At 42.2% G+C, this 15,675-nt stretch overlaps 2 protein-coding genes and 1 non-coding gene across 3 annotated transcripts in view; 2 read left to right on the top strand and 1 right to left on the bottom strand.

Annotated features, from left to right (window-relative positions):
- The window catches only part of KIAA0586 (KIAA0586 ortholog), a 110,489-nt gene that overhangs the window by 83,888 nt on the left and 10,926 nt on the right, over nt 1-15,675 (bottom strand). The window contains exons 7-12 of the mRNA XM_058665415.1: nt 11,968-12,121; nt 9,736-9,903; nt 8,296-8,416; nt 4,645-4,777; nt 2,183-2,400; nt 1,692-1,764 (exon numbers count right to left, since the gene is read on the bottom strand). Coding sequence (XP_058521398.1) covers nt 1,692-1,764; nt 2,183-2,400; nt 4,645-4,777; nt 8,296-8,416; nt 9,736-9,903; nt 11,968-12,121 — 867 coding nt within the window. The remainder of the gene's footprint in view (nt 1-1,691; nt 1,765-2,182; nt 2,401-4,644; nt 4,778-8,295; nt 8,417-9,735; nt 9,904-11,967; nt 12,122-15,675) is intronic.
- Nucleotides 14,168-15,281, top strand: LOC131480428 (large ribosomal subunit protein uL16-like). The gene is made up of 2 exons (XM_058665260.1): nt 14,168-14,171; nt 14,812-15,281. The coding sequence occupies exons 1-2, from the start codon at nt 14,168-14,170 to the stop codon at nt 15,225-15,227; spliced, it is 420 nt and encodes a 139-aa protein (XP_058521243.1). The 3' UTR covers nt 15,228-15,281.
- On the top strand, nt 14,732-14,862 carry LOC118759353 (small nucleolar RNA SNORA70). Its single transcript, XR_004996145.2, has one exon. It is a non-coding gene; the product is annotated as a small nucleolar RNA SNORA70 (small nucleolar RNA).

The following is a 15,675-nucleotide window of genomic DNA, read 5'->3' as shown; positions in this document are numbered from 1 at the left end:
TAAGCAATCAAGCATGAAGAATTATTTCTGTACCTATCTTGATATCACTATAAGTAAGCATACAAGCACATCTTCAAGTTCGGCATAAGAAAAAAACACATTATATAAAAATAACAAACTTCCTATTTAGTTCTGCTCTTCCAAATATATAACTTTATTAGAATTATTTATTTTTATTGGAAAATCAGATACACAGAGAGGAGGAAAGACATAAAGATCTTCTGTCTGCTGGTTCACTCCCCAAGTGGCCACAACGGCTGGAACTGAGTCAATACAAAGCCAGGAGCCAGGAGCTTCTTCTAGGACTCCCATGCGGGTGCAAGATCTCAAGGCTTTGGGCCGTCCTCTACCACTTTCCCAGGCCACAAGCAGGAAGCTGGATGGGAAGCGGGGCTGCTGGTACACAAACTGTTGCCGTTATAGGATCCTGGCACACGCACAGTGAGAACTTTAGCTACTAGGCTACCATGCCAAACCCCCAAATATGTAATTTTTAAGAACTTTAAATGGTTGAACCTTTGAATAACTTAACTCCCAGAATTCTGTGCTGCTGATGTTCAGAGACACACCAGGTCCTCTGTCAATGTAGGAAGGAGCCTGTTTTTCCACCAAGGACTGACACCTGCAAACTCAGGAACCATGGAAATCCACGAGGGCTTCCCCCTCCGACTCTCCCATAGATAATTTTTATTTGTGTTTTTATTTCGGCAAACCAATGTGTCTCAATATCCTGTTTTTTTTTTTCTTAAAGATGAACTTATTTACATTTTATTTTGAAAAATCTGACTTACATAGAAAGATCTCCTGTTTCTTCACAGATGGCTGCAATTGCCAGGGATCGGCCAAGTCAGGAGTCAGGAGCCAGGAACCAGGAGCCAGGAACCCCGTCTCGGTTTACCACTTGGGTGCAGGGTCTCAAATGTTTGGCCCTCTGCTATTTGTCCCAGATCACTCTCAGGGACGGCCAGGACACAGATCAGTGTTCATAGAGAATGCTACCATTAAGGTCAGTAGCATGATCCACTATGCTAAGATGCTGGCCCCTGAAACCCTTTAAAACATCCTGTCTTCTACAATTGTTTTCTAATATTTGTATTCAACTTCCTTTAAAATTATTCACATATATTTTACCTATTATTCAGTAATTTGCCAGATAAGACCCATAACATAATTTATCAGGTAAAGTTACTGCATGAATAAAATCAAGCTCATCCTAATTAAATGTAAGTAACAGAGTGAAATTTAGAATTATAAGTGGGGATCTACAACCATACCACCCTGAACACAACCACTCTGTGGAAGCTAAGCAAAGTCAGGCCTGGTTAGTACCTGGATGGGAGAGTTAAAAGTGGGGCCTGGGAGGGTGGTGCAGAACGCTAATCCTCCACCTGAAAGTGCTAGCACCCGAAACAGGTGCCAGTTCACCTCCCGCACCCAAGTGGGAGGCTGGGAAGAAGTTCCTGGCTCCCAGCTTTGGATCAGCCCAGCTCCAACTGCTACAGCCATTTGAGGCATGAAACAACTCCCTATAAATATCTGCCTTTCAAACAAAAGTAAATAAACCTTAAAAAAAATGAAATATAAGTAGATTGAAACATAAGAATATTTGGAGCACAAGGCTGATACTCCGTATTGGAATAAATGCTAACAACCAAGAACTCGCTTATTGTTCAGATTTTTCTTTCACTTACCTGAATTTCTGCAGAAATAGCCTTAATCCACTCATCTACTGTTTTCCTAATCCTAATCTTCTCTGACATCTCTCTGCAAAACAAAACAAAAAAAAGGAATTAAATTGTTATGTAACGCCCTGACAGCCAGGCCTGGACCAGCTTTAACTCTTACTTATTCGTGAACTACTGTGCAGCAATATGTTTCATCTGTAAAGGAAAAACCAGTGTCATTCATTTTCAGCAACTGTTAGACGGATAAATGCTTGAAAAGAACAACAGAAGATGCTTACCAAAAAGTAAAAAAAAAACTAAAAATTTCCATCAGGAAAATTGGTATCACATAGATCAAATTCCAACTTTATAATAGGTTCCATATCTTCAAAAGCAATAAATAACAGCTTCTAAATATTGAAGCACACTAAGCCAATTAAAATGGTTGGTAAAAAAAAAATTCTAAAGCACAATTTGGAGCCGCATAAATCACCTCAGGACGCCACCGTTCTGCTTACCTATCCGTGGATAACGCATTGAGAAATGAGTAAACGGCGGCTCCATCCTTCGCACGAATAATAGCTTCCAAGTTTTCTTCAAGTAATTTTTTATTGTTTTGGACTCCTCTTAAAATCTTCTCAGCATCTTTCAAAATGGATCTTGGATTATCTGCTTGACATTTAGCTGAATTTTGTGGAAGATCAGCAAGCCTCAACATAACCTGAGATTCTTTTGACTTAAAAAAAGAAAAAAGCAAATAGTTATAATCTAAAGTTAACATTGATTACTTTAATCCAAATAAGAATTAATACTGCTATTAGTATCACTGAGGCCTCATTCTAGTTCAAAAATATTCTAAGGATTCAGATTCTTTTTTTTTTTTAAGATTTATTTACTTTTTTTTTTTTAAAGATTTATTCATTTTATTACATCCACATATACACAGAGGAGGAGAGACAGAGAGGAAGATCTTCCGTCCGATGATTCACTCCCCAAGTGAGCCGCAAAGGGCCGATGCGCCAATCCGAAGCCGGGAACCTGGAACCTCTTCCGGGTTTCCCACGCAGGTGCAGTGTCCCAATGCATTGGGCCATCCTCAACTGCTTTCCCGGGCCACAAGCAGGGAGCTGGATGGGAAGTGGATCCGCCGGGATTAGAACCGGCACCCATATGGGATCCCGGGGCTTTCAAGGCGAGGACTTTAGCCACTAGGCCACGCCGCCGGGCCCAAGATTTATTTATTTTTATTACAAAGTCAGATATACAGAGTGGAGGAGAGAGAGGAAAATCTTCCGTCCGCCGATTCACTTCCCAAGTGACCGCAACGGCCAGAGCTTCGCCGATCCAAAGCCAGGAGCCAGGCACTTTCTCCAGGTCTCTCCCACGCCGTCCTCGACTGCCCTCCCAGGCCACAAGCAGGGAGCTGAATGGAAAGTGGAGCTGCCAGGATTAGAACTGGCGCCCAAATGGGATGCCGGCGCGTTCAAGGCAAGGACTTTAGTCGCTAGGCCACGCCGCCAGGTCCAGGAGTAACAAACCTGGTAGCCCCACTTCCCATCCAGCTCCCTGATTGTGACCTGGGAAAGCAGCGGAGGACGGCGTAAAACCTTGGGACTCCGCACCCACGTGAGAGACCCAGAAGAGATTACGGGTTCCTGGCTTTGGATCTGCTCAGCTCTGGCCACTGTAGCCACTTGGAGAGTGAACCAGCAGACAGAAAGATGTTTCTGTCTCTCCTTGTCTTTTTAAATCTACCTTTCAAATCAAAATAAAGAAATCTTAAAAAACAAAAACAAACAAAAAAAGACAAAGCTAAAACCAAGAAGGGCAGGTTGCCTCTTCAGAAAAACAAGGACCATTTACAAGCTAAGGTTTTTTATGGCTTCCTTTCCAAACATAGCTAGAAGCCACAGAGGGCCATGTGACCCCATCTATGCCAATGAAGATTAAACAGATCACTTGGTGAGGATTTCTGGAAAATTTTTTACTCAACTATATTTTCACTGCTTTATCTTCATCCTTCCTCTTGATTTCTGTCTGTATAACTTAATTCCTTCATAATTCTTTCAAAGCTTTATTGTATTTGAAAGCCAGAGTTCAAAGAGAGAGAGATAAGTTTTCCATTTTCTGGTTCACTCCCCAGATGGCTACAATGGCTAAGGCAAGTGAGGCCCCTGCCTGGAGCCGGACCTTCTTCTCCACTCCAACATGGGTGCAGGGGCCCAAGCATTCAAACTACCCCATGCTGTTTTCCCAGGTACTTTAGCAGGTAGCTGTATTGGAAGTGAAGCAGCTAGGGGCTGGTGCCATGGCATAACACACTAAACCTCTTCCTGTAAGGCCAGCATTCTCCCATATAGGCACTAATTCAACCCTCAGTTACCCTGCTTTCATTCCAGCTTCCTGTTTATGGCCTGGGAAAGAAACAGAGGATGCCTCAACTACTTGGGCCCCAGGAGTCACATGGGAGACGTCCAAGAACCCCCTGGCCTTGGACCAGGATGGAAGATCTCTCTGTGTCTCTCCTACATTCTGTGACTTTGTCTTTAAGATAAAAATACAATTACCTAAACACACACACACACACAAACAACAATAAAAAACGCACTGTGTCATTACACTGGCATTTCTTTCATAACTGTCACCTTTACAGACCATCATTTTTGTTAGTTTTTTTAAAGGTTTATCTATTTTTATTGCAAAGTCAGATATACAGAGAGGAAGAGAGACACCCAAAGTGACCGCAACAACCAGTGCTGCGCTGATCTTAAACCAGGAGCCAGGAACTTCTTCCAGGTCTCTCACAGGGGGCAGGGTCCCAAGCTTTCCCAGGCCACAAGCAGGGAGCTGGATGGGAAGTGGAGCTACTGGGATTAGAACTGGTTCCCATATGGGATCCCGGCATACTCAAGGCAAGGACTCTGCCACAAGGCCACCATGGTTGGGCCCTTCTTTAAATCATCAGTTTTTAACACCTCACCGGCATCATGCCATTTGTTTCTTTCTTCTTTTGGCTGAGATCATGAAGAATATTGTTAGACTTCTGCCCAGTTCTTTCAGCTGTTCCTTGCTCTTCATACGAAGGAAATCTTTGAAAAGAATGAGTTCCAATGCTATAAAAGAGTAAGAAAAAAGTGCAGCAAACATTTGATTACATAAAATTTTGCACCATTCTTATTTGAAAGGCAGTTATATGCTACCATTAATCAGTTATGTAATGAGCATATTAGGCAGAAAATTACAAGACAAAATTTAAATGACCAGGAATGTTTAGGCCCAGCAGGAAAAGAGAAAAAAAAAAGGTTTGCCTTGTACATGCTAACATTCAGACTTACCTCCAGATCAGTGGAACAAATCCACTCTGCCATACAATAGTGAGAGTAAAGATCCAGCTTTCTAGAATATCTGATAAATGCTGGAATCCCTTACAGGTGCTGGTTGAAGTCTCAGCTACTCTAATTCCACTCCAACTCCCTACTAATCCCTACTAGTGCCTGGGGACGAAAGCAGCAGAAGATAGCCCACTTGCTTGGGTCCTTGTATATACCTGGAAGCCCAGAAGAAGCTTCTGGCCCCTGGCCCTGGCCCCAGTCTCCGGGTCGCTGGTCCCTGGCCTCTGGCTCCTAGCTTTGGCTTTGCCCAGCCTATGCTGCCTCCATCAGTGTGGTAGACCTGGAAGAAGCTCCTGGCTCCTAATTGGCTCAGTCTCAGCCTTTGCAGCCACTTGGGGAGAGAACCACTGGATGGAAGATCTTTCTCTCTGACACTCCTTTTTGGAATTCTGATTTTCCAATAATAAAAATAAATCTTATTTAAAAAGTGAGAAAAAGAAATAGAAAAAAAGAAATTAAATAAATAAAAACAAAAGAAATTTTAAAAAGTAGTTTAAATTTCCCAAAATTAATGAAACTAACCTTCACATCCAGAAGCCCAACAAACTCCAAATAAGACAGACTCATATGAACATCTGAACACATCATGGTTAAATTGTCAAAAGCATAGAAAACTGACCCACAGTCAGGTAAGGGATCTTTGATGACAGCTGGCTAAGTATAACCATTGAGTCCAGCAGACAGTGTGAGATGATACATTCAGAGTGTTGAGTGAATAAGAATGCCAACTAAAAGTTCTGTCTAGCAAAACTGTCCTTCCTTTAAAAGTTCAGTAGCGGGGCCTGTGTTATGACGTAGCAGGTGAAGCTCCTGCCTACAACAGCAGCATCCAGCAGGGGGTCTCGTTCGAGTCCAACTGTTCCCTCTGATCCAGCTCCCTGCTACCGGCCTGGGAAGCAGCAGACGTCCAAGTGCCTGAGAGCCTGCCACCACCTGGGAGACCCCAGGCAGCTCCTGGATTAGACCTGGCCCAGCACTACTCCATCTGGGAGTGAACGAATAGACAGAAGATCTGCCTCTGTTTCTATGTCTCTCTAACTCTTTAAAATAAAAAATACGTATTTTGTAGGAAAGTGAAAGAGGCAGGCACACATAATGGGAACATCACATCTGGAGGCCCAGCTGCAAAGCACCGAGAGGCCTCAGCAAGGAACAACCCTAGTTACACCTGCATCAGGAACTTCAGCCTCCACAAGTTTCCACTAAAGCTAAAAATGTGAAAGAGGGGCCCGGCGGCGTGGCCTAGCGCCTAAAGTCCTCGCCTTGAACGCCCCGGGATCCCATATGGGCGCCGGTTCTAATCCCAGCAGCTCCACTTCCCATCCAGCTCCCTGCTTGTGGCCTGGGAAAGTAGTCGAGGACGGCCCAATGCTTTGGGACCCTGCACCCGCATGGGAGACCCGGAAGAGGTTCCTGGTTCCCAGCTTCAGATCAGCACAGAACCGGCCCGTTGTGGCTCACTTGGGGAGTGAATCATAGGACGGAAGATCTTCCTCTCTGTCTCTCCTCCTCTGTGTATATCTGGCTGTAATAAAATGAATAAATCTTTAAAAAAAATATGAAAGAGACAGTAATCTATTCTCAGAAAAACAGAAACTGAGAGAATTCATTGGTAGCAGATGTACCATACAAGAAATTCTAAAGGCAGTCTTCCAAAGTAGAATAAGGGCATCAAACTTCAACTTAAATCTATGTGAAGACACAAGTGGTACTGGTAAAAGGTAAGTATTTGGTAAGTATAAAAAACAAGATACATAAATTTGATGGAATTCTTCTCCTGTTTGCTTTAAAAGATAGCTGCATGAACTAATAACTATCAAACATAGATACGCCTAAATATATAAAGATTTATCCATGTGACAAAAGTAGAAAGAAAGGGGTGGGGGTATGGAGCTATAGTGGAATAAGATTTTGAATACTGGGCTTGGCGGCGTGGTCTAGTAGCTAAAGTCCTCGCCTTGAACGCACCAGGATCCCACATGGGCGCCGGTTCTAATCCCAGTAGCTCCACTTCCCATCCAGCTCCCTGCTTGTGGCCTGGGAAAGCAGTCGAGGACAGCCCAATGCTTTGGGACCCTGCACCCACGTGGGAGACCCAGAAGAGGTTCCTGGTTCCCAGCTTCAGATCAGCACAGAACCGGCCATTGCGGCTCACTTCGGGAGTGAATCATTGGACAAAGATCTTCCTCTTTGTCTCTTCTCCTCTCTGTATATCTTTGTAATAAAAATAAATAAATCTTTATAAAAAAAAGATTTTGAATACTACTGAAATGGAATTGGTATTTATCTGAAGTAGGCTATTTAAATAATATATTAACTGTAATCCCTAGGGCAGCCACTAAAAAATAACTGGAAAATACACAGTAAAGGAATTACAATGATAAGTACTAGAAAATATCTATTTTGTTTGGAAGAAGACACTAATGGAAGATTAGTAAAATAAAATGGCCACACATACACAAAACATACAGAATAATGGCAAAACTGTATAATGTCTCCATGTAAAATTACTAAAAATGCTAGTCTTTCAGATTTTATTAAAGATTATAATATGATTACTATAACCACATCTATCTAAGTTTTCAACAATGCTGTACTGTGGGGGCAGGTGCTGTTAGGCAGCATTTTAAGCCAGCCCAGAATGGAGGGCCCAGGATCAAGTCCCACCTCTGCCTGTGACCCAGCTTCTTGACCATGCGCCCAGAGGCAGCGAATGTCCACGACACAGGCCAGTCAGGATGGAGTCCCTGCTCCTGGCTGTGGTCTGTCCACCCCCAGCTATGGTGGGTATGTAAAAGTGAGCCAGTAAATGGGGATATCAACCTCTCTCTCCCTCTTTCAAATAAATACAACTTTAAAAAGCTTTTCATTATGTAATATTTCAAACATTCAGAAAAGTAGAGAAAATGAAGCAATGAACCATCATATACCTAATATTTAACCATGACAATTATCTCATGGCTGTCCTCCCTTCTTCTGTATTCTTAATCTACTTTCCCTTACCCTGCACTGAACTATTCTGGAAGCAAATTCCGGACATTATTTTATCAGAATCTTGATAAATTTAGATACTTCATGACTATTATAGAAAAGGGGGAAGACATATTAGCATCATCTAATAAATTTAAGACAATTTTATTAAAAATCAGTGCTATAATTTATTAAAATTCCTAAACAAATTTTCAAAATCTGAACAAAGCTTCTTCAATTTAATTTTTACTCTCATTTTTTGTTTTTACCTGTTTGTTTTCTCAGGATTCCATTCCATTTTTGACTGAGTTAGTGAGGTTATATCTGATCCACTTTTCCTTGTCAAAGAATCATTATTATTCAAAATTTGTTCCAACAGTCTTACTTTATCTACAATAAACAAATATAATATCAAATACCAACTCAGGTGAATTCATATAGTATCTAACATAAATTTGACATCTGGATTCAGTATTTTGATGATACTCTCAACTCACTCTACAAATGCAATGATTTAAATGTGTTCCCCAAATGCTGAGTGTTAGAAATTCAGCCCTCAGAGTTGTATGTTTATGGTATTAGAGACATGGGCCCCTTGGGAGGGAACTGGGGCATGGAGGCTCTAGCCTCACCGATGGGATAACCCACTCACGAATCAGTGGGTTACGGAAGGAGAGGTTTTGTTACCAAAGTGAGTTCTCTGGCTAGCTTGCTCTGTGTCATTTCACGCCTTCACCTCATGTGACCCAGCCAGAAGACCCTCACCAGAAACCAAGCGGACACCAGCACCATGTTCTGGAACTTCCAGGGCCATGAGATGAACACTTTTTCTTTGTAAACAATCCCAATTTGTAGCATTATGCCATAGTAACAGAAAACACACTGAAACAATGTAAGCTATAAATATGCTTAGCAAATAAAACTAAATATTTACAGCTCATAAACACTATTTTGGTAACACTCTGAATTATAAAACCTGAATTTATCTTCATCACAGAAATGAGATTTTGAATGAGAGGTTCCATCATGACAAAACCCAGCAAACTGGACTGCTTCTATAAATGGGTCAAAAGGAGTTTTATCTATTTCTTCACAACAACTGCTGGATCTTCCCTGTATAACTTGGTTTTTGGTGAGACAATAATTCTTTCTGAGATTCATTTCTTTATTAAAGATGGCATTAACTTCTAAGTTTCTCAGAACTCTGAACTCCGTGTGTCAAAGACAAACCTTGAATGCATTTCAATGATTCCAAGATTATAAACCTAAAGTTTTATTTTCACTTACTTTGACCAGGATGGCTACAGTTTAAGGTTTGCTCTGGCCATTCTGCTCATTTAGGAAGTGACCCAGTGGATGGAAGATCTCTCTCTCCCACTCTAATTCAAACTTTCAAATACATAAAGTAAATATTTAAAAAATATTAGCTTACCTTGAGTAAGGTCTCCTCTTTTAATTATTAAAAACGTAACATGCACAGTAAAGGCTTAAACAACCTGCAGTAAATGGCCAGGATCACTATAAAGGTAAAAATTTGCTCTTTCTACAAAGAATATGAAAAAGCTTGATTGGTCCAGTTAACTGCCACTCAAAAGAAAATACTAAAAATAGACATTCCATTTTAGTTTCTATTGGGCACAAACAGAATACAATTTACTAACTCAACAGGTCTGGCAAAAGGTGGAGGCCAGTTATAATTTTTCTCTTACTTCTTTGACCCAACATGTCCATATTTTCTTTCTCTTCCATAGGATTCTCCCTCTTGGATATTTCATCATCCCTTGAAACAGGCACAGGAGCAAACCTGCGAGGTGTCGGTGTCTCTAAAGGAGATCTCTGCTTATCAAAATCCAAATCTTCAACTTCCCTTAGAGGTGCTTTAAACACAAACAGAAAATACATTTAATTCTTTATTTAAAGTTTTTTACATTGCACACAGTCCTCTTCCTTGTATTCGAAAACATGAAACCAAAATTCTATAATAACAAATTGTTAACAGGCATATGCAAATGACTTCATCCTCACTAGAAGTCTAAAGAAATGCAGGTTATAAACACAGTATACTTATACCTAGTAACACAATATGAGAAAAGTACTGTGAAGTTGCAAAAAAAAGCAGAGCCAGACACATGGCAATGAAACTAAAAAGCTGTGCTTCATTTTCCTCTTTCCACAACTTCAAGAAAAATGGACTTGGATTACATCACAATGTTTTTGTAAGACTGCACATTCACTGCAGAAGATCCAGTGCCTTACAAGTGTACAGTCTATAGGGGCCAGCACTGCAGACCAAGCTGCCACTTACAACGCCTACTTTGTACACAGGGATATGGGTACTGGTCAAGTTTCCTGTTAATGTGTCTGAAAAAAGCAGTGGAGAATGGCCATGAGGGAGATCTAGATGGATTTTCGGTTCCTGCCTTCAGCCTGGCCCAATACTGGTTGTTGTAGTCATGTGAAGTCTGAAACAGTAAATGGAACCAATCTCTCTCTCTCTGTCTCTCTCTGTCTCTCTCTCCTCTATTATCCCTTCTCTCTTTCATCCCTCTCTCTATCATCTCCTTCTATAATCCCTCTCTTTGCCTTTTGAATGATTTTAGTAAAAGGAGTCTTTGATGACTGTAATACAACCATGTTATAACAAATCACGTGTTATAACAAATACTGTTCTATGTGAATTTTTAGTTCATTATTCAAACATCAGCAATTGGGAAACATTTATTCATTTATTTTAAATTCTAAAGGTTTAATCAGTAAGTTACAGGAAACACAGCTGAGGTGCAGTGCATTAAGCCACTGCCTGTAGAACTGGCATCTATATGGGCACCAGTTCAAGTCCTAACTGTTCCACCTGTGATCAAGCTCGCTGTCCTTACAGCTGGGAAGGCAGTACACACTGGCCCAGTTACACGCGCCTCTGCCACCAAGTGGGAGACCCAGCAGCTCCTGGCTCCTGGCTGTGCCCTAACCCACCCCAGGCTGTCATGGCCATTTGGGGAGTGAACCAGTGGACAAAAATTCTCTCTGTTTCTCTAACTTTTCAATAAACGAACAAAAATTTAAAATGAATCTTAAAACAAACAAGCTACATATTCCTTTTTCTAAAAATAGTTTTTAATGGTATTAAGATAAACAGCTTGGATTACTAATTCTGAAAATACTAAGAACAACAGTAGTCTCCTCTTCTCCACAGAGGCCACATCCAAGGCCCCTGGGGACACCTGAAGCCATGGACAGTGCCAAACCCTACAGAACCACATTTTCTTCCCTCAACAGACAAGGGATATTTTTAAAATTTACGGAAACTGCATATTTTAAAGAAACTATACATGATTTTTTTCTCCAACAAAACAAACATCTTTTAATTTCCAAATTGCACAAACTTTTTGAAGTGCCTGGCACAGTCCAGCAGGGATTCACTGAGCACACGGAGGACTCTTGTGCCAGGCATGACTGAGCAGCACGGCTCGTGGCTCTGTCATGTTATCATGACAGCACACAGCTTTGACCTCATGAACCGCTTAGTTTGCATTGCCTACTTCCCACCCATGGATGACCATGGGCAACTGAAACCTAAGAAAGTGAATCCACAGGGAAAGAACTATTGTAATCTACTACAGTATTGTGGTGTTCTTCTAAGAGAATCAAGAAAAACAACGAATACCCAGTTTTTCAGACAAGTGGAGAAGCGATTTATTGTAAGTACCCCGACACCAGGTAGATAATTTATGAAGGTTTTTTTAAAAAATCACAGAATGGGATATGATCTCTAACATGAACAAGTTTCAACACACCTTAAAAATTATTGGATTCTAAAAAAAGAGCTAATTTTATTTTTAAGAGACTCTCAAATATTTTATAAAACCAAGACTCCATCCACTTAGCAAATAAACGGCTGGCTTACAGAGCACCAAGATACTTTGCAGCTGACATTTGTTTACCTGGTTTAGAAGTGAGTGCGTTGTGTGAGGACAGCCACCTGCTCCCCAGGTCAGAAGGGGCTGCTCTCCCAGGGCCTTCTCCCACTGCAGGGCAACAGGGCAGACCAACAGGCTGAAAACTGCTGGTCCTGAGCGCAGCACTCATAAAGTGAGTCTAGAAAATACAAAAAGTCCTGAATACTCTCAAACCCCATTTGTAAGAGATAACAAAATGCAGAGATCTGTAAGCAGGCTTGAAAACAATTTATTATAAATTATAAAAAACTAAAACATATGAGGAGGAGTCCTCAAAAAGGAAATGCGTGTTATAAAAAAAAAAACCTATTTTCAAAACCTTTTAAAATTTAATTAGTTATTTCTTTTTAAAGGTAGAGTGGTAGAGAGACAAAAAAATCTTGCATACGCAGATACATTCCCCAAATGGCTGCTACAGAAAGGACTGATCCAGGGTGAAGCCAAATGTGTCTCCTGTCCTGGGGCTTTCCCAGACACACTAGTGAAGGGATGGCCGGAAGTGGGGCAGCAGGGACTGAAACAACACTCTGGAACAGGTCAGCAGCACAGGTGGGAGCTGAACCTTCTATGCCACTACGGCAGCCCCAGATTGCAAAACCCCTTTTGCATCAGAATAAACTTCTAATTCCATTCTCCACAAACTTTTGGAAGCACCCATGTATACATTACATTTTCTAACTACACACTGTACTAGTAACAGCAGAGATGCCATTGGAAAGGAGAGGTATCACAAAGACCTAGCTTAAGCCTGACTGCTTTGTGGTGCAACCATTGTAAACCCTGCTTCCTATCTTCGGAGATGGCCCAGGAACCACACCAATGAGCCCTGAACCGCTGCTTCAGAGAATTTAAACCAAAACATCTCTTATTTTTTATACATTAAAATTTTCTTTTTTTTTTAAGATTTAATTTTTATAAGAAACTCAGATACACAGAGGAGAGACAGAGAGGAAGATCTTCTGTCCAATGATTTATTCTCCAAGTGGCCTCAATGGCCAGAGCTGCACCGATCCAAGGCCAGGAGCCAGGTATCTCCTCCGGGACTCCTTTGCGGGTTCAGGGTCCTAAGGCTTTGGGCCGTCCTTGACTATTTTCCCAGGTTACAAGCAGGAAGCTGGATGGGAAGCGGGGCTGCTGGGATTAGAACCGGCACCCATATGAAATCCTGGTGGAGGGAAGGTGAGGATTTAGCCACTAGGCTATCACACTCAGCCCCCCATGTTAAGTATCTTAACTAATTAAAATGATTTCAAAAGAGAGTTCCAGGGTAGGCATTTGGCACAACAGTTAATGTATCACTTGAGGGCCCAATATACATATCGCTTGAGATTCCTGCATTTTCTACTGCACAACCCAGTTCAAGTCCTGGCTCAGCTTTAATTTCAGCTTCTTCTCACAGCTAGCTCAGGAAGTGGCAGGTGTCGGTCAAGAACATGAGTCCCTAATACCCAACTGAAGACCCATATTCAATTGCAGGACCCTGGTTTGGTTTGGCCAAGTCTTGGCTAAAGTCGGTGTTTGGGACATGAACAAGCAGATCGAAGATCTCTATCTTACTCTTTCAATAAATACTACTACTACTAATAATAATAATAAATTAAAGAATGATATGACAGGGCAAAAACACCTAAGAAATTTTGGAATTATACATAAGTTTAAAAGCCCAGTATCCTTCTATATATAACAGATGAGACAGGCTCAACTTTTAACTCATTGGGTATTTAAAAAGTAGTAACTAATATGTTACTGCAACTCCTAATTTTCCTTTAATTATAAGCTTTGTAAATAAGACATCTGAATTAACAGATGCCATTTTTCCAAAATCAGAAAGTCCATCAACAGGAAGTCAGTTATAAGAGAATGGCTAGACACTAGACAGCAGACATAGACTCGGTAGGACCCCTCGCTCTCTCTATCTCAAATAAGTAAATAAATCAGCCTGATAAAAATGATCATTCTTGGGCTCAGTACAATAGCCCAAACCCTCACCTGGTCTGCCAGAATCCATTTTGAGCATTGGTTCATGTCCTGGCTGCTCCACTACCCATCCAGTGCCTTGCTTGTGGCCTGGGAAAGCAAACAAGGATGGCCCAAAGCCTTGGAACCCCGCGTGAGAGACCCGGAAGAAGCTCCTGGCTCCTGGCTTCAGATTGGCTCGGCTCCAGGCATCGCAGCCACTAGGGGAATGGGTCAGTGGGTGGATGATCTTTCTCTCCATCTCTCCTTCTTTCTATATATCTGCCTTTCCAATTATAAAGTAAAATAAACCTTTAAAACAAAACAAATCAAAAGAAGTCGAGAATTACACTTCACCTGCCTGAGGGCAGAGATTGTACTTAAAAAAAATGTCTGATATGCAAAAAGGAGGAAAAACAGAGAAAAAAAGTTCATTTTTTTTCTTTTAAAAGATTTACTTATTTTTATTGCAAAATCAAATATACAACGAGGAGGAGAGACAGAGAGGAAGATCCTCTGTCCACTGATTCATTCCCCAAGTGACTGCGACAGCCGGTGCTGCACCGATCCAGAGCCAGGAGCCAGGAACCTCCTCCGGGTCTCCCACACAGGTTCAGGGTCCCAAAACATTGGGCTGTCCTCGACTGCTTTCCTAGGCCACAAACAGGGAGCTGGATGGGAAGTGGAGCTGTTGGGACTAGAACCAGCGCCCATATGGGATCCCGGCGCATTCAAGGTGAGGACTTTTAGCCACTAGGCCACGGCGCTGGGCCCAATAAAAAGTTCATTCTCCCTGCAGCTAATTAAGCCGACCAGCTCCCCTAGGCCATGGGCACTGTGTGCAGCGGCTGCAGACAGCATTCTCCTTGGTAGTGTATGCAGCCTGTTCCTTGTACGGGTTGCTAAGGGACCTCGGAGACAGTCCTTCACAGTGGCCAAGCCTGCTTCTGACCTCATGCTGTTCCTCATCTAGGCTGCAGACAGGTATGCGGGGTGCTTTTGGAAAGCCCCAGGGCACAGTTGCCAGGGTTCACATTGGCCAAGTCATCATGTCCATCCGCACCAAGCTGCAGAACAAGGAACATGTGGTTGAGGCCCTACGCAGGGCCAAGTTCAAGTTTCCTGGTCGCCAGAAGATCCACATCTCCAAGAAGTGGGGCTTTACTAAGTTCAATGCAGATGAATTTGAAGACATGGTGGCCGAGAAGCGGCTCATCCCTGATGGCTGTGGGGTCAAATACATCCCGAACCGTGGTCCCTTGGACAAGTGGCGAGCTCTCCACTCGTGAGGCCTCTGCTGTTCTGTGCTCCTAAATCTGACCAAAATAAATCTTGATTGTTGATTTGAAAAAAAAAAAAAAAAAGTTCATTCTTGGCCAGCATTGTGGCCTAGTAGGTAAAGCTGCCACCTCCAACACTGGCATCCCACATGGGTGCTGGTTCAAGCCCCAGCTGCTCTCCTTACCATCCTTCTCCCTGGTAACGGCCTAGGCAAAGGCAGTGAAGGACGGCCTAAGTGCTAGGGCCGCCACATTCTTGTGGGAGATCCAGAGCAAAGCTCCTGCCTCCCGGCGTCCCTGTCTGTGCAGCCAACTGAGGAGAAAGCCAGTGACGGAAGACCTCTCTCTGTCCTTCCACCATTGCCTCAATCTTGATGTAAACTAAATAATAATTTTTTTAAAGTTCATGCTTTTAATTAACTAAATGTGAATGTAAAAGCATAACATCAGGTGGTTC

Source organism: Ochotona princeps, chromosome 6 (genome assembly GCF_030435755.1).
Source record: "Ochotona princeps isolate mOchPri1 chromosome 6, mOchPri1.hap1, whole genome shotgun sequence".
Classification (NCBI taxonomy): Eukaryota; Metazoa; Chordata; class Mammalia; order Lagomorpha; family Ochotonidae; genus Ochotona; species Ochotona princeps.
This window is presented reverse-complemented; position numbering and strand designations above follow the sequence as displayed.